Source organism: Rhopalosiphum padi, chromosome 3 (assembly GCF_020882245.1).
Source record: "Rhopalosiphum padi isolate XX-2018 chromosome 3, ASM2088224v1, whole genome shotgun sequence".
Lineage (NCBI taxonomy): Eukaryota > Metazoa > Arthropoda > Insecta > Hemiptera > Aphididae > Rhopalosiphum > Rhopalosiphum padi.
The window spans coordinates 60,704,647-60,724,469 of record NC_083599.1 but is presented as its reverse complement, the minus strand read 5'-3'; the positions used below and the strand labels follow the sequence as shown (position 1 = coordinate 60,724,469).

Sequence of the window (19,823 nt, the reverse complement as noted above, 5' to 3'; positions counted from 1 at the left end):
AGTGATAATAAGGAGCAGGCAGTTTTTAAATGTGATTGTTAGACGTACGACAATGTTCTTCTGAACTTTTGCATTCAGTTACATACATTTAATTATTATTTTATTTAATCCAATTCAGTCCTGCTTTAGTATTTTTTTAATATTTAATCTTATATACAGATAGTTTAATGCTGCTGAATTTAAAAAATTTATAAATGACTAAAATTTAAAATATAGAAATTATTATTATATAAATACACATTACTTTCAAAGTAACAAAAATATATTTGATTTTAAGTTTAGTTTTAAATAACATGGATTTATCATTTTACTATCATAATTCAATGCAAATTTTTAATGCTAATTCATATTCATTCTCATTTAGTGTTTGTAATAAAATTTAAAATGTATTATTATCCGATGAAATTTTGCAATTTAATAAAATAAAAATAGCTTTAGTTTATTTAATTTTTGATAAATCAAATTAAATTATCATCAAAATACATTAAGATTTAACCTATATATGAGTCATATTTTAATAATATAGGTTCCCTTTAAATTTGTAATTTGATTTTACTATCACAAATTGTTTATAAATTGATCGATTTTTCTAATTTATATATATTTTAGTGATATCTACTGATATAAATAATTTGGAAAACTCTGTATATATCATATATATGTATGATGATATAACACAAACATTTATATCCTCAGAGTATTTGCGTGAAAAATTTGATTGGTTAGAAGAAAATATTGTGGATGTAATTGTTGTTGAAGTAGCAGATGAGCATCTTGATATAGTATCATCGTCATCAGAATCATATTGCAATGGATATACTAAATTATTATTAAGTTTTTGGTCTTGTTGCTGTTGACTCGAATTTTCATAGATTCTACAAAGGAAATAATATTATAAACTTAAATAAATAAATTAAATTTTGAACAATTACCTTAAATAAAACACAGAACCAGACGACTCTTTATAAACAAACATATTTCGACGATTTCGAACAGAAAACCCTTCAAGCATAGTATGTAAAACTTGTATTCCAAGTAAACCCATAGCTGTTGCTCGCTGAAGCCTAGGATGTAGTGAAAATCTAGTAGACCATACAACTGGGCACTTAAATTGGCCAAGAGTAAAATAATTTATAATTTTTTTTCCTTCACCAACACCATTTTCATCTATGAAAATATAAAGATTAGATGTTATTGTAATTACAAAACATCTTGGGTATTAGACCAGTAGGCAGAAGCAGTATAGTATTTACACATTTACATGTATTATTTTTTTTAGATAATATATTTAAAAAGTATTAAATTTAAATTTATTCAGAAAATCATATATTTATAATAATACAACAATTTTAAGCTAGACTGTAAGTTATTTCTGTATTTGACACAATTTATTTTTTCTTATAATTTATTTAAATTTGTTGCTTTGTTGTACTTTGTTATTTTTTTATTCCGTTAATATTATTTTATCTAAAACAAAACTATAATAAGATGTAAGAAATATGATTAAATTGTATTAACTTTTTTCAAGAAGGAAAATAATCTATAAATCAAAAGGTGTGTTTTAAAGATTTATAAAGATTATAGTTAAATTAAGTAATTTATAATCTTTTATTATTTATTTTAATAATTAAATATAAAAAAAGTCAACAAACTTTCTTAAATTACATCAAACGTTGGATAGATAAATTATTAATTTATTTATGAATTATTTTACTTTTTACTAAAATAAGTTTGTTAGTTTGGTTACATTGTATTAATAATTTAAATATTTATTAATGTATCTGTAAGTAGAGGTTATACTGTTATGTTTATTATTTATTTTAAACTAAAAAACTTTACCACCACCATCATCTGAATGATCATGATCTTCAATAATAGGCTCTAATAATGGATCACAAGTCTTTGTTTCATATAAACGACACAATAATATAGTTTGATTAACAACAGTGGCTGCTTGATACACATTTTGTTTTACTATTTCCATTATCGCAGAATATTTTCCTTGTACATTTGATTCAGAAAATCTAAGTAATAGTAATGTGCATTAGAGTTAAGATAATGTTCTCATAAATTTAGATATTGATTTACCTGCAATGGAAGTATACATTTACTACTAATGTGTTGACTGTGTTGTTATTGTCAGATTTGTGTTCTTTTTGACATTGTTGATCGGGTTGTATTTTTAGTATGATCCAAAAATTTGGTAATATTGGTTTAGAGTCATTAGTATCGCTTAAAAATTCGTCTGAACCAGGACTGTTTTCAAGATCATCACTATTACTTTCAAAAACTGTACTATCAGGACTAGGATGCAGATATTTCTCCACAACATAAAATGTATCTTTTGTGGATTGTTCAAGAGCATAATGTTCACTGCCATTATCATTATCTAATATAATATCAAATTGATCAAGTTTCTAAAACAAACAAACAAACAAGTACATATTATGTAAATTATATAAATTAGGAACATTATATCAGTTCTAAGATCAAAAAACTATAATAAATTGTAATATAAAAAATAATGTTTTTTATTATGATAGTACAGTAGAACCTCATTAATTCGGACCTCATTAGTCCGGACTTCGCTTAATCCGGACAGCCATTTATAATACGTAAATTACGCTAGTTTATGTCATAGATTAAAATAAACGAGAAAACGAATTCTAAAAATATCCTATATGTATTATGTATCATGTATTTTTAGGTTAAATATTGTAAAACATACATATGTATTTATATTTAGTTTGAATAATAAATTAATATCCAATATATTTTTTTTTAAATTTATAATTTACGATTTTTGGTTATTTTGTTTAATCCGGACTTTCAATAATTCGGACAACCTAGAGCCCCATATAGTCCGGATTAATGAGGTTCTACTGTATATTCAATGTAATTACTTATATAATATATAATATACGATTATTATAATGATTTAGATATTCTATATTGATTTGTTCAGAATTATAATTTATTTTAATGTTACAGTCAAACATTTTTTTATTGGCTTCCAGTTTTTATTATGTTAGCTTACAATAACATTTATATACTTTATAACTACTCCCCTAGATATTGATCACCAGGGACTTAAGACTTTTAAATGTAGCTCACTTGTTTGAAAAGGTAGGCAAGGTAAATAACTAGGTTATAGCCTAGGAAATATATTTTATAATAATTATATAACAAATATTACAAGATAAATCTTACAAAAATAATATTTTATGCACATTTTTTATATCAATAAGTTGGTTAATTTATTAATTCGTAGGAATGATTTTGCAATTGGTGTAGAGTGGTTAATAATTAAAATGTTAATTTTAAACAGTGGTGTGTCCAGCACAAAATAATTGGGTAGGCTCGTTTTGTTCTGTAGTGTGTACAGAAGTGTATTTACAATTTAGGTGTCCTATAGATGCAAAAATATATTGGCGTCCTTTTTCCCCTTAAAAAAAAACTTGATCTTAAAAATTTAACTTCTAGCGCCCCCTTTAACAGGCTTACAATTTGGTGCCCAGGGCGATTACCCCTTTTGCCCCTCCCTAAATATGTCTTTGAGTGTGTGTGTTTATAACTATTAGGGAAGATTGGTCCTATCACTCCTATCACAGGGGCATGGCTATGATAGTAATATTCAATAATAAATATGAATAATAACATTTTTATTTGTGATAACAAAAACCAAACAGTCAAATAAAAATTGGGCAGGCTCAAGCCATGTAAACATGTAAACACGTCACTGATTTTAATTAGTTAAATTTATTGTGTTTATCAACTGAAGTTAAATTAATTTAACAGCTTATTAAAAATAAATGAAAATATTAACATATAAAAATATGAATTTTCATAACAGTTTTTGAATAAATCAATTTCTTGAATATCTATCCCGCAAAAATTATTTTGTGTGGTATTACGTCACTTTAAATTAATTTAAAAGAATATGTAATAACTATTAGATTATAAAATACCTGTAAGAAAAGTGAAACACTATTATATTTAGAAGGACGTGAGGAAGGTACAACAAAATGAACAGGTATTTGTTGGTGATCATTTGATGGAGATTGTGGTGAATTTGTAACATGTTCAATGATCTTTTCTAATGAATTAGTAGTTACAGTTGGATATAGTAAAAGACCGGCTGCCATTTCATCACGCATACACCATTCCACCTATTGTAGAAAAAGCATATAATTATATTACAAAATAAAGAAGTTTAATTATTTTCTAAGAATTATGCAAGTATGATAAGTGTTAACTATAATTACCTCAGCTAAAAATGCTGCCAATCCTTGAGCATGTCGAGGTGGTAGAGAAGAACTCAAATAAACAAATGAGTTTTCATCATGATCATCTGTCTGTTTTCTAAAAATAAAATATTCTTAAAAAGATAAATAATTAGTAAATATTTAAAGTTATACTAACGACGATTGTAATATTGTAGATTTATTGTTTATTGGAAAATGTAATTGTTCTGAACTATTCATTGTAGTATACTTATCAACCTCATCGTCATCATCATCATCATCATCGTCATAAACATTAATCGGTAACATTAAACAATACACATCTAATGATACTTTTATGTTACTGAAATCCATATTTTTTGAGGTTTCGTCATCATTATCTTGGTTTATTAGTTCAACTATGTACGAATATATATATATGATTAAATATAAAATATTTTAGAGAACAAAATAATATCTACAAGGGAAAATTGAAAATCAAACTTATACATTAATCCATATTAATAATATTCAAATGAGGTATTTCAAATATTGATTATAGAACTTTTTCATTATTATTATTTTTTGATAAATAATTAAGTTGAAATAATAATTGGATTTAATTAAACCCCCTACTCTAACCCTTTACTCACTAAAAAATTAAAATATTGTAAAAAAACTCATGAGAATACATACACAAAGATATTATTTTTAAATTTGATCATACTACTATTAAAGCTTATAATATAAAAATGAAGCTGCTTAACATAAATTTGTTTTGTTCTATAATTGTTAGACAGAGACAACACATGAGGTCATCCCATACTGCCTACTTAAGTCCCTTTAAGTATGCCACAGATAGTTTATGCTATACTTACGAATACAAGTAGGTAAGGAACGAACAGACTGACTTTTTGTAACAGTATTAGTTTTTATAGTACAAACTAAATGTACAAATAGAGGAAATATATCTTGTTCGTCTAATTCATGTGTATCAAAATCTGTTTTATGATAGGTCTCTCCTAGTAAAATATTAGTAAGATATTTTTGTCTCCTATTGCTATTAGTATATTCATCACAATCCTAAAAACAATTATAAATTAATTAATAATTAAAATAATTTAAAAAATAAATAACTCACTAAATCGTCAATTAGGTCATAGAAATAATAATCTTGGTGATTGACTACGGGCTTCAGCATGTGGCGATCTAATGTAGCTGAAAATTTAGAGTGTATCATATCATGATGCGATTTTAATGTTGTATTATCAGCAGGACAAATAGAACAGCTATCAGTATTTTTCTTGAAATGATCACATACAACCTGTATAAAATAATAACCAATAGTCAGATTCTTATTAGGATAAACGGGATAATAATTGTCTCTCAGATTACTTTTAATTAAGTTATGAAATATTTTTACATTTTTATAACATAAAATATTTAATATTAGATTACTATAAAATAAATAAATAAATAAATATATATATATAAGAAAATAATGAATATTTATGTATTCATTTAAATAAAAATAAAACGGTATTTTCTATATTACTATATTGTACATTCAAATTTAGTTTAATCCACAACAATTACATATGTAACAGTGTCACGTTACTACAAAGCTGTTAAATTAAATTTATTGCAAAGACAGTGATCAGCAAAGTTTGGTAACGTCTGGTATATAATGTCATAATTTATAATATACTTGCATAATAATAAATTGTATTTTACCTTTATGTAATCAGTGATGTCAAATGAAATTAGACGATGCTGACATCTATCGACAGCACGTTGAATGTCTACATACCGAACATTCAATCCCAGATGTAAAGCTTGAAATACTGTTGTAACTAAGCTGCGATCATATATAACTCGAATTTTGTATAAATATTTTTCCAAGAACATTGGGTCAACTGAAACAAATGTTTTAATTTTAATAATAAATCAATCCTAAAATACATAATAAATTACCTGGTGGGTCATCATAATTTATTTGTTCTCTGTTAGAAATTATATTTTTTTCTTCTTCTTCTTCATCACTATTTGTCTCAGTACTATCATAGGAACTACTTTCTTCTGAATAATCATCAGTTAATGAATGATCAAACGAACTACAGTCAGACATAAGAACATTTTCTACATCTTCTTGTCGACAATCATAAACATCAATAAACATATGTGTTGGGTAATCTTGTCCATCAGTTCCAATATCACTTAAATAACTGTTATGTTTAATTTCAGCAGTAGAAAAATTTTGTTCAAGTCTGAGTTGAGCCCAAGACAGATCTTCAGAGTCTTTATAGTACGGTTTGGATCCCACAGACATCGTTCGGTAGTAATGTGTAGAATTTTCTTGAGACTGTGTACTCAACAATGATTGTCCTGTTCCTCTTTTAGTGTAATGCCATGTATTAGCTCTTGAACGGCCAAATGGTTGAAGGTTATCCTCAGATGAGTTATCTGTTATATTACATTTTTCTTCTATAAGTGATGGACCAACGGTTAAAATTAAACGAGTATCATTAACACGTTTAATGAAGCATTGGCCAATTTCTTGATCATTCAATGTCTGATTCATATCTACTGATATATCTGAATCGTTGACATCAAATGATCTATTATTGTATGTCCGTAAACGAGAGTAAAATGAACGTTCCAATATGTAATTCAATTTTCTTTCATCTTTAGCACTATTTAATTCTGCTAAAATTTGATAATTTAAGATGAATAAAAAAATTAATTACTAAATTATTTATTATAGAAAAATATTCTTACCAGTATCATTATGATCTACAGTAAAAAGATTAAATGTCATTGAAGAATGATGCCTGCATTTAGGTAGTAGGTTTACTAAATTAAATGTAAAAGGCAATTTATATATACGACCAGCATCAATAATAACAGTTTTACTCTGTCTTCGTTTTTTATTCAAATCTATATCTGGATTAGAAACTAAAATATTTTGATCCATACACATATGTTGCATATGTTGAAATGTAAATAGTGAGCCAATACAATCGGAGTCCACTTGCCACAACTAATAAAAAAAAAAAAAAATTTAATAGTTTTATATAATAAAATAAACAATATGTAACCTGAGTTTTATCAGTATATATTTTATAATAACTGTAAAAATTCATATTTTGATTCGAATCCAATTAAATAATTGAAATATTTTTAACATATTAATTAAAATAGGACATAGGTATTAGATAATTGTTTAAAAGAAAATATTAAAATTCAATTTATGGTTATATTACTTTTATATATAAAAAGTTATAACTGGTGTCGCAATGTCTATCATATTTTTCTATAATGGTTTTAAATTTATTTATAGATTTGAAATTTTTCTAGTAAGTAATTTAATAAGGTGATTTTTAATTTTGTAATAGTTTACCTAAATGTAAAAGAAAAATTAATTAAAAATTAATGATTTTTTTTATGAGAATGGGTTCTTCCAAATGTACAACGTAGCAATTTTTGTTCAGCAGTTTCAAATTTCTTTAGGTAATCCTTAAAATACAATTAGTTGACCTCAAACTTAAAAAATGAGAACATTATATGTGTTTTTTCATTAGTTTATTAAGATATTTAAATTTTTAAACAAGTTATGATTGTGTAAAATATTAAAACACATATAACACACTAAAATTTTAATTATCTTAATAAAAATTACAAGAAAAAACAGATAATAATCTAACTTTCAAGTTTGATAATAAGTCAATTTACTGTATTATTAAGGTTACCTATACAAAATTGGAACTGCTGATCAAAAATGTATGTGTTTGTAAAATGGAGATATGACATATGGGTATATTATGATACTATTCATACTTTCAAACTTTTTTTTTCATTCAAAACATATAAACCAATGGAAACTGTTTGTCACAATACTGCCATTCACTTTTTACAGTCTATAGCAGCAGTAGCCAACCTTTTGGACCTTACGGACCACTAAAACCATACTCTAAATTCTGTGGACCACTTATAGCTTATAATAGCTTTTTACATAAATACCATTCCACTACTGATTAGTCTTATACCAAATTAATATAAAAAAATATACATATAAAACAATAAAAAAGGATTTATATAGCAACATAATACAATTATTTTTGTCACAGTGGTTATATGACATGCACTCGCTGGAAGGTTAATAAAATAATATTGCAAATAACGTTCATATTTTACTGCGGACCACCGGTTGGCGACCGCTGGTCTATAGCAATTATTAATTAACTACAAAAAATAGTATGCACATTGATTAATATTATTAGTATATCAAGTAAAATTGATCACCTTGTATGAAAAATGAATATTTAAATATAAAACAAATTGAAAACTATGATAACTAAGACCCTGAAGAATCAAATAGATTAGAAATATTCAAATATAGTAGGTATTCATACATCTATAATATATAATATAGTATATACTATACAATTGGATTTTAGATTATGAATGAAATGAACAAAAATCCTAATAACTTATGATATTTATTATAAGTTACTTATAACAATTTATTCAAGTATTTACTGCTCAAAATAAGCTGGTAAAGATATTATACAAAATGGATTTCAAAAATATAAAAAAATAAAATAAAAAACCTGAACTTTAATAATATTTATCAAGTTTTAACTGATCACATAGAAATTGATTGATTTTACTTAATTGAACCATGAATCGTGTAATTCGTCACTATAAATAAACGATACATAATTATATTATTGTAATAAATAAATTCATTTAAAAAAAAATTATTATTATTTAAATAACAAAATTAATTCCTGTAATGGTTGTAATATTATCAAATGCATAAATAAATAATATATATTTTTTTTATATAAAATAATAATCTGTGTGTATATTACTCATATAATAAACAACTAAAAATGTTTGGAGTAAAAATTAAAGATTTAATATTTAGGTTAAGTTCTTGAATAGTTTTATTGTTAATTTTAATATTAAACATTCATAAATTGATAATGAAAGTAAAATAAATAAATAAATAATTATTTTTACACAATTTGCAATAAACTAATTTAATATACTTTTTAAATCACCTTTGATAAGTAATACTTAACAATATAAAACACATTATATTTCAAATTTCCATAAAACATATTTGTGTAAATATTATTGTTAACACTATAAAGAAGGATGAAAGGATTATACCATGAATTAGATTATGATTTTATTATTTAAGTTTTCAATATTGGTAAACAGGCATTTATTATATTGTACTCATCAAGCTAATGAAGCAAATTAAAACCTGTACAACTCATTTATTTAAATAATCAGATCCTTATTTAATATTCTAGTATATTTAGTGTTATTAGTCCACAATATTTTAAATAAATCCAAATGATAACAAGAAAACAAATAATTTTAAATTTCAAACAACTTTACAATCAAAAATAATATTTTTAACATCAACATCATTGAACGATACAAGCCATAGTTGGAAAAATTAAATTATTTAAATTACAATACATTTTGACACTAGTTATAATTTATAGTAGATACTAATTAAGCAGCGGCCATCTCTGTAGATCTTCGAAGTGCGTAGTGACTGAATTAAGTTGGAGGAGTTGAATCTCACTTTGTGCGTATTTGCAAAATATTTTATTATATTTAATAAATATAGTGAACAGACTACTTCTCCACTTAATTCATGAATTCACATGTTCTGTATATAATATGTATTGATACATATATATATAATTTAGGCCGCTGCTACTATAACTAATTTAAAAATACTTTACAATTTCAGAAAAAACTTATATAAATACTGAGGATGGTACACATTTCATAAACGACTAAAATAAAATAATAATAATAATAAAATAAATTCAATTATTAGTGAGAAATATGAAGAAAAAAAACGCTTAAACAATCTTGGCCTGATCTAGATGAATACATTATAATGTCTTCAGGCCAATCTTTTGCGTGAATGAAATGTGTAAAAAACTATCAAAATATAAATACTTTTTACAAAAATTTCAATACCTAAATGATATGAAATATGATTACATTTATACAGGTTCATTGACACTAAAATATAATATCTATTTTATATTCTGTACATTTTTTTTACTCTTATCTATAAATTCAATTTTATTTAAATTATTATTAACTCATTTAGATCAAATTTTCAGAATGTATTTAAGTTTTGATACTGAACTTGAAACGTGAGAATTTTGACTTAAATTAAAACAAATACCAATCAAGGGCTTTATAATTAATTTCATATTTTTTCCATTAAACATTTTCTGAGAAAAAAACTATTTTAAAATGTTAAATAATCAAATAAGGTATTTTCATAATTTTAAAGTTAAAAGATAAAAATTTAAATGCCTACTCACCAATTATAAAATATAAATATTTATATGTACTATTTAAAAAAAAATGTACAAATAAAATATTTACAGTGTTGATGTGTAATTTTGATGTTATACAATTAAAAAATAAAATTTCAATACAACTGTTTAAGTAAGAACCGTGTACCTATATGTTTTATACAAATATTAAAATTTACATTATAATCAATATAAATATAAAATACATTATTTATTATAATACATATACATTAATGTTTATAATAAAAAATAAATAAATAAAACTAAGACAAAAATCGATTAAATTCATTGAGATTTTACATTAATTGTGGCTAATAATACAAGAAAAAATCTCACTTTTTAAATTAATACTAAACAGTTGAAATTCACCGAGTCAAATCAGCTGGAAGAGTTAGATCTGGCACAGTATGATATTAAAAAGATAATTTTCTATTTTATACCAAACGTAAAACATAAAACATGCCTTGATCCAAACTTCCAACTGATTGGACAAACGGTTGTTAAACCACATGACAGTGTTGTTGCGACAAACGAACGAAAAAGAAATGGAAACGATTTACACATTACGAAAAAAAAACCGAAAAAACCATTTTTACTTCAGAAAATAACTCGCGTCCTAAAAGCAAAAAAATCAAAACAAAAAATAAACGACTGAACGCTATTGGTGTGTGACGATCCGACACCAAATGCGCTATGAATCTACAACTGTTCAGCGTGACGTTTTTATACCACGAGTGCGCCGTTTCAAGAGCGAGGCTCAAACAAGAGATAACGTACCAACAAATAAAAAAAACACACACCGGTTGAGTAATACGCACGATATTTAAGTAAGTGCTTGCGCGTTATCTTTCGAGTGGTTGCGCTTAGATACAGAGCTAAGGTACGTCGTAGACGAACGCGTATAACGAAATGTACAGCCGTGTAATAATAATATAAAACCTTCTACTAAATAACTGATAGCGATTGTAATACTTTGACGAAGAATAAACAAATTATGACGAAATGTAGGTAGGTATTATAATATACTCGACAAAAGAACAAATAATATAAAATAATAATATTACACGATCAGAACGCCGGTAAGTCGTTAACAGTGAGACAACGATACACTAAAATTCCACGAACACGAAAAACATCGGCTAAGATCAAAGGCGATTTAAAGCGCGTGCCTCAAACGAAACACTCGTTTTCCATACTCCATACATATATATATCACACCAATTAATCGTGCAATAATAACTATAATAATATGATCGTATTGATACGTATTTTATTTTGTACGTTATATTACTATATGTATATTAGTGAAATATTAACACCTGCTGTGTGTTTATGGATATTCGAATTGTATGTATAAATCGGTTTGAAAGACACTATGGCACGATAAAGACACGGATAGATCATCACATAATTATATAAACCCTGATCAGACGATAACGAATAATCATATTTAAAAACAAAATTATTAAAAAATAATAGAAGATCATAACTAAATGCATTAAACTAATATTATAATACATCGCTATGGATATGCAGATGTCAATATTAAATTTCAAATTTGATAATACATAATATATATTTTATTATTTTAATGTAACAAAATCAATTTTAATATTAGTGTTTTATGATTAATTAATTGTTTTTTTAACTTTTACTTATTGCAATTACTTATCTATTTATATAAATCTAATATATATATATGTAATATGTATAAGAAAAGGTGTTAATTCATAAAATATTTGGTTTGTTTGTGCTTAATATTTAATTGTACAACTACATCCCAGATGGCCAGATGGAGTTATAAACGATGATAATACCTATTAACAATGAGATTGAATAGGTTGAGATATAGGTACACTCAAACATTTTACTCAAATCGAAATAATTTTTTTTGCTTATACAGTTATACCTAATTTTATATAGGTAATTAATTTTTCTTGACATAACATTTTATTATTATATTCATTTATCTACAATATAATTAACCTTGAGTGAGTGACTTTTAAATATTTTAAATTAACATTTTTATTTATCACAAACCAATCGTAAATTATTATTATATAATATATAAGTATTTACTGTTAATTGTATAATTAACTATATATTTTTCGAATTCTTTCAAATTTAAAAATGGACTGTCTACTAAACATCAAGGTAAAGATAATACATTTAATTTTTATTATATTTATCTAAATTATTATTAGAAGTGTATTATGTTTTATGCGCTATTCTTTATACCATTAGCTACTTAAATATAATATTGAACTTAACGACACATTATATTACCTATTAAAAAAAATAATAGTACCTACCTATTTATTAATAATTATTGATAAATAGTTTATCTTGTATAAAATGATTATATTATTATTAAAATGTTCTTAATTTATTAGGTTAATCTATTTTTTGTCAAAATACTGTATACAACTAAAACTTAATCACATAAATGAATATATCGAATATATTTGTTATATGATATAATAGTGTAATAAGTTTGTATCTAGGATTAATTTTTTAATATATTAAAATTTTATTGTGTATAAAATATAATAATTTTAATTGAAATATTGAAATTTATTTTAAAACATATACAAAATTAACTAAAATCATTTTTTGTTTAATTTTCCAATTTTTTGAAATTAGAATTTTAAACACATTTACATGAAAAATATTATACACTAAGTTGTTTTTTTATTGTATGTTTCTTAATAATAGAGAAGGGCAAAAAAAATGAATATCAATGCTATTTAGAAGATTTTGGGTGGGTCACTGTAATGGATATATTAAATTAAAATTCAATAATATATCATTATATACGAAAAACGATTTTGAGCGTAGACTTTCGTCAGATTATCAGCTAATATCACTAAATGCATTTCATGATATGACGATATGTTGATATGTTATTTGATACGGCTTTTAATGTAACTTATTTCACTACCTATTAGCATTACGGTAGGTTAATTCAATTTTTTTCGAAAACAGAATTTATCCATAAAGGATCCTGCAAAAAACATTCCGTACTTCGCATTTCATCAATGTGTCAACATTTTAACAATGAAGGATTAATTTGCCTAGACATAATATTTTTAAAAACAAGTAATGCAAAATGGCATTGTATTTTTTGTTCACAAATAAAGGATTTAATATTTAATTAATATAATAATAATAAATAAAATGTATATCATATAATTGTTATCAACTTTTGAGTTAAAACCAACTTATCGTAAACCGTATAAATAGATAGTTTCAAGATAAATATAGGTAAGTACTAAGTAGTATCTTAAAATGAATCTAAATGTTATGCAAATGCTAAAGTGAAGTAAAACTCATATTATATAAACATTTTAAGTCCTTAAGAATGATATTTTTAAATTATAACAAAATAATCAATATAATTATTCATCATTAAGTATGTAATTTCGTTCATGTACGCAAAATGTTAATAAAAAAATAATTATGTTTAAATATAATTTAGATTTTTTAGTTCCGTTATTTATTTATTTTATTTACGTAACTCGATAAATTTTATCATAGTAAAAAGTTACTTATTAAAGTGGTTAATTTAATTTTTTCATCTTTTAAGTTACTATAGTTTACTTAAAACATATTATCATATGTTATACTTATAACTTATAATACATTATGGATATTATACTTTATTTCTAAATTTGTTAATGCCTATTTCAATATAATAAATTACATTTTATGTTTAAAAGGGAACTATTAATAAATAAGCATTATTGAAATTGTATACATAAATAACCTACGTACATATTGTAAATTATTATAAAATATGTCTATACATTTGAACAGTATCTATAAACACCAAATATTTTCATACAATCATAATATTATATAATAATTTCAATGGCGTTTTCTCTAATCTTATCACGATATAAATATTTTAAATCGTTATTATTTAGCGTACATTGTAGTTACTAAATACTAAACATGAAATTAAATTACATGTAAATACTTCGAAAATAATATGGATACATATAGATTTATACAATTGTAACTAATACTATTTTTAAATGAGTCAAACCTTGAGTTTTACAATTAATTTACAATTTCCGTACGAAAATTGATAAAAAAAAAAATTATCACAATCATCGAAACTAGAATAATAGTTTTTATATAATATATAAGTACATAATATGTACTGGTGACTTACCAAATTCTTTTTTTTTTTTTTTTAATATATTTTACGAAATAAAATATTTTTGTACCAAAATACAGATAGAATCAAATATTTTCGGATATTTTACGCACTCCCATATTTATTTATCCAAAATGGTCTTCGTTTAACTGGTAAATTAGGTTAAATATTTTATAAATGTACCTACTATAAAATAATACATAAAAAAAGAATTTAATCCTTTATATATACTACATATTTACTATAATTACATAGCAGTCAAAAGTATTTAAATTTAAGCTTATACACACTTTTCTTTTTGTTATAATCCAAAAATGAAAAACTTAATTAGTTTTCTCTTATAATTTACTCAACATATATATTTAATGCAGTAACTGTTTAAAGATTTAATGGCAAAGTTATCGATTATTAAATATTTAGGTATTATAGTTGTTAATTACTTATCATTTTTCAAGTGTTTTTCTTATTGAATAATAAAATTAATTGAAAATGATACATAATCGAAGAACTTCGTTCTTTTAGTGCTTTATAGCGTTTATATTACTACTTAAAAATGTTTTTATGTTTAATTTAATTTTGTACTTTTTATCAACATAATCATGCGACGTATATTTGTTATTTAGTTTAGTCATAATATAGTACCTAAGTACTTAGAAATACATTTTTATGAATAATTCGAGTATAGAACTTATTTACAATCATCTAATCTAAATGGTAAAATGTATAGTGATGGTTTTAATGCTAGCAGGTATACGCGATGGCTGTTCAATTCATTGTCGGAATTATGCAATGTTCGTTTTATTATAAACCCATTTCATACATTATTATTATTAATAAGTAAAAATTCTCGCATATTTTAGTATATTTACAGGTGCTAAGACTCTAAGATACATAAAAAAATATATATTTTGGCCTAGTTCGATTACTTACATGATTTTCGTACAAAATTTAAGTCTAAAATAAAAAAAATATATGAGCAAAGCACTCCTTAATTGTAGCAGTTTTGATTTTACGGATTTTGAAAATAAAAACATCAAGGTATTTAAAATATTAAAAATAATTACTCAACTTTTAGATTATAAATGGAAGATCTTATAAAATTATTTTAATGTATAGGAGCTTTTTTTAGGTAATATTTTTTTTTTGCGTTACCGGCTGTAGGTTTCGAATTTTTTCGTTATCGAGGTGTAAGTTACATAATATGTGTTCATAGATTATTCAATTATTACATACGAAAAACGATTCTGAGTATAGAGGGCTAGTCTATAATTTATAATATATTTATAATGATATTAAAATAATTTATTTTACTATTAAATAATATAGTAGGTAGAATACATTTTTTCCGAATATTGCATTTAAAAATGTTTGGAATTGAAATATAAATTAATTGATAAACGAAAATTATAAAAGTTTTTAACAATTATCGCAAATAATTATAAATTACAATAATATTATTATTATTTCATCTTATCGTCATCGAGGTCCGCAGTATACACACTGTACCTTTTCTATTTTTTTTTAGTAGGATATCTATAATGTAAGCAGCTATTGTTTTATAGATGTTATTAACAAGAGATTAAAATGCTAGAACAATCGGGTGAATTTCAAAAATTCCTGGATTTATTCACAAAACCCCAGAAATATGGAAAAATTAGAGAATTTTATAAAAATACATTTCTAAAAAAAACCCAAATCTTTCTGAAAATTAAAAAAATGTATTTACACTTAAAATAATTTAAAGGAAAAAACAAAACGTCATTAAAATCAATATAATTTTTAGTAATAAATTAAGATATAATATGATCTATAAAAGTATAAAGTACGGTCTAATTAAAAATTATTTTAGCTTCAAATCTAATGAGTATACCTACTACCTATGGTAAATATAATATTGTACTGCTGTTCCCAGTAAATTGTCGTATTCAATGGAAATATCAATGTGGATTTTTGTCCTAAATATATTGTAATTATGTATTTGTGTATTTAAATTAAAAAATGCAAACAGTTTTTCCAATTTTATCAAATTTCTATTTTTTACGGGACGTCAATTCCTATAATCATATTAAATTTGACAATTGGTATAACTACGTATCAAGTATAATAACATGATATAAAAACATATTTTAATTTTTTCCAGACAAAATAATTGGGAAAAGTTTCTAACTAAAAAATAAATACATTTTTATATTATATAAAATCAAATTTCACTTTCGAGACATTTTGCCTTATTGTTTATAGATTTTCCGAGGGATTTTCTAAAAAAACTATAAAAAGTAGAAAAACTGATTAAACAACTTGAAATAAGCATTTTTTTTAAAAAATCGTTGAAAAAAGCGAAAAAAAAAACACTTTCAAATTTCATAATTGAACGTGTTGTAACATGACATACACTTCCATAGCACTCTGCTACATTTTAAGTCAATCCATAAAAATAAGTAAATGCTTTAAGTCCCGAGCCCTGCTCATAATAGTCATAACATTTCAAAATTAAAATATCAAAAAAGCCTACATGAGGCCCAATTTAATATTTTTAGCTTTAATTTTGGTTATAAGTAATTTAATTATAATATTAAAAGTGCCAAATTAAAATGGATTATATTTTGAGCGAAAATTTGCTACTTTATGCGTTTTTATAACAGTAACACAACACATGCTGGTATGACATCATCTTAAATATTATTTTAATACTATTTAATCGATTTATTTTACTTTTTATAAATGAAAATTAATTTGGAATTAAGAAATATAATATCTACAGAGTACCAGACAAATGAACCATTTTAGCATTTTGTCAATATATCCTTAAGTATCGACGAGTATTGATGAGATGGATCGAAACTCGAAAACTATGGAAATTCATCTATGATATAAATGTTACCAATGAATAAACTACCTAAAGTGAGAATATAAAAATCTTTTTATAGAACATACTCAAAAATATTTATAAACAATGTACATAATATGATGTATTTTGATGAACATATTTTGGTATTATTTCGTCAGTGTAATATTAAAGTTTTTATTTTTTCACATATTATCTGTACGTGATATATATTCTAACACACGCGTTGATGACGGAGTTTATACACAGCAAACAAGCAGTTATCCAATAACGCACCTCAGTAGGAGGGTCGAAAACCCGGTATTGTTATCGATGAATAAATATTTGTTTATTTGTTTAGTTATAGAGATAATAACGCGATGATGACAAAAAAAAAATAAGGTGGATTAATGAAATGGAAAACATATCTTCCTTCCTCTTTCGTACTATTAGATACACAGCTTATTTTAATCTATTTCAAAATTGCTATTAATATCAGATGATATAATATATTATATATATATATATATATATACATAGGAATATATGTATTATATATTTCCATCTACCTATTATCGATTTATGTTAATTCCCGTTTAGTACCCTTGTCCATGTTTTTTTTACATTATCCTGCATATCAACTCATTTTTATAGGTAGGACTCGGTATAATAAATAATAACTTAATCAACAACCATATAAAACATATGTGCAGACAGGTTTTAAAATCCTCAAAACAATATATCTGTTTTCTTATATTATATTCTACAGTTCTATACAAATTATAACTATATGTTCATATTATCTATGTCTAAATGTCTTAGACACACAAACAATGTTTACAAAGCACTTCTAATGTGTTATCGTTTAAAATGAATATAATAGTAAATGTAAATCTATTGATGATGTTGTAACTATATAGACTATATTATATTAAATGATTAGATATTAAATTTATTTTTTACTATTACTAGGTAACCATATATTACAATACGATAATAATACATTCATGACTACACTAGTTTTTTTAAATAATAATATATTTTAGTAAATTTAATTTATTTTTAATACCAAAATGATAAAATGTAATTTATAACAATACTTCACAAATTTAGGTACATCTTATAGTTTTTAATTCTAATTGTATTCAAATTCTTTATAATATTTATAGATATAATTGATTATAAATAAATTAATCTATAGTTAATCTGTGTTTTAATAATGATTTTTTTGCTTGTAAGGTTCCTAATCGATACATTGTATCAAATATTAATTCAGTCACTAATTGATAAAAAGAATATGACCACTTGATAACACTATAAAATTTTCTAATATTGATATTATTACTATTAATAATATGTGTTTTATGTTGTGTGTAGAGCAATGAAACAAAGAATAGTCATTAATAAAAATGCTGACCTGGATTTATGGAATAATTAAAAAAGGATAAATTAAAAAAAAAAATTAATTAAGGGTGTAGCCGTTTAGGAGTAATATAGGAATAGCATAAACTAATGATAAAATAGATATGGTTTGGTCATGTTTTGAAGAAAGATGACTCAAAGGCAATGAGAGTAAGAAATTAGTATAAATGTAAAAAGAGAGATTAAGATCAAAGATGAGATGGATAAACAGAATAGTGAATGATACAAAAATAATTGTTACGAGTAAAGAAGTAGGAGACTAAGGAGGTCTAAAACAAGGGTGGCCAACCACATATAGTTGGGAACGAAAAGTGAATAAAAGAAGTAGAAAAAGAATAGTATGACACATATAAATGTATAATATATTCACCTACAATTTTACAGTGAATTATATATTATTTATTATTTATCCATGCTGAAAAATACAAACTAAATACGTTTTTAATTCTTAAAAATTGAATGTAGAATTATTGGGAAAAATGTATATATTTCAAAAATAATATAATAGACCCATAGATTTAGCTTACATAAAACATATATGCTTTTAAAATAAATGTTTTCATATTTTTAACTATGGTATTATTATAACTTATTATAATTATAATATATTATATTACCCAATTATTTATGTAAAAATTATGTAATTAGTGGTTTTATATATTTAATATCAAAATTGCTATCGAGGACATCACAAATACACATATACTACTGCTACTTTTAACCAACTATGGCTAACCTAACCGAGGAAAACCCAGTGGGCCGCTCAAAATATGGACTGGTTTTGAGTGTTTGGTCGTATTTTTTTTATTTTTGTGATAAATTGGTACAAA

At 23.9% G+C, this 19,823-nt stretch overlaps 1 protein-coding gene across 2 annotated transcripts in view; it reads right to left on the bottom strand.

Moving 5' to 3' along the window:
• LOC132928065 (uncharacterized) overlaps window positions 1–19,823 on the bottom strand; it is a 40,660-nt gene that overhangs the window by 9,932 nt on the left and 10,905 nt on the right. The window contains exons 18-29 of one of the 2 annotated variants that reach the window (XM_060992627.1): window positions 7,002–7,263; window positions 6,198–6,929; window positions 5,958–6,139; window positions 5,365–5,547; window positions 5,102–5,306; window positions 4,423–4,642; window positions 4,266–4,362; window positions 3,969–4,169; window positions 2,089–2,417; window positions 1,840–2,024; window positions 933–1,167; window positions 683–875 (exon numbers count right to left, since the gene is read on the bottom strand). In XM_060992627.1, the coding sequence (XP_060848610.1) occupies window positions 683–875; window positions 933–1,167; window positions 1,840–2,024; window positions 2,089–2,417; window positions 3,969–4,169; window positions 4,266–4,362; window positions 4,423–4,642; window positions 5,102–5,306; window positions 5,365–5,547; window positions 5,958–6,139; window positions 6,198–6,929; window positions 7,002–7,263 (3,024 nt within the window). The remainder of the gene's footprint in view (window positions 1–682; window positions 876–932; window positions 1,168–1,839; window positions 2,025–2,088; window positions 2,418–3,968; window positions 4,170–4,265; window positions 4,363–4,422; window positions 4,643–5,101; window positions 5,307–5,364; window positions 5,548–5,957; window positions 6,140–6,197; window positions 6,930–7,001; window positions 7,264–19,823) is intronic. The other variant, XM_060992628.1, reaches the window with a different exon arrangement.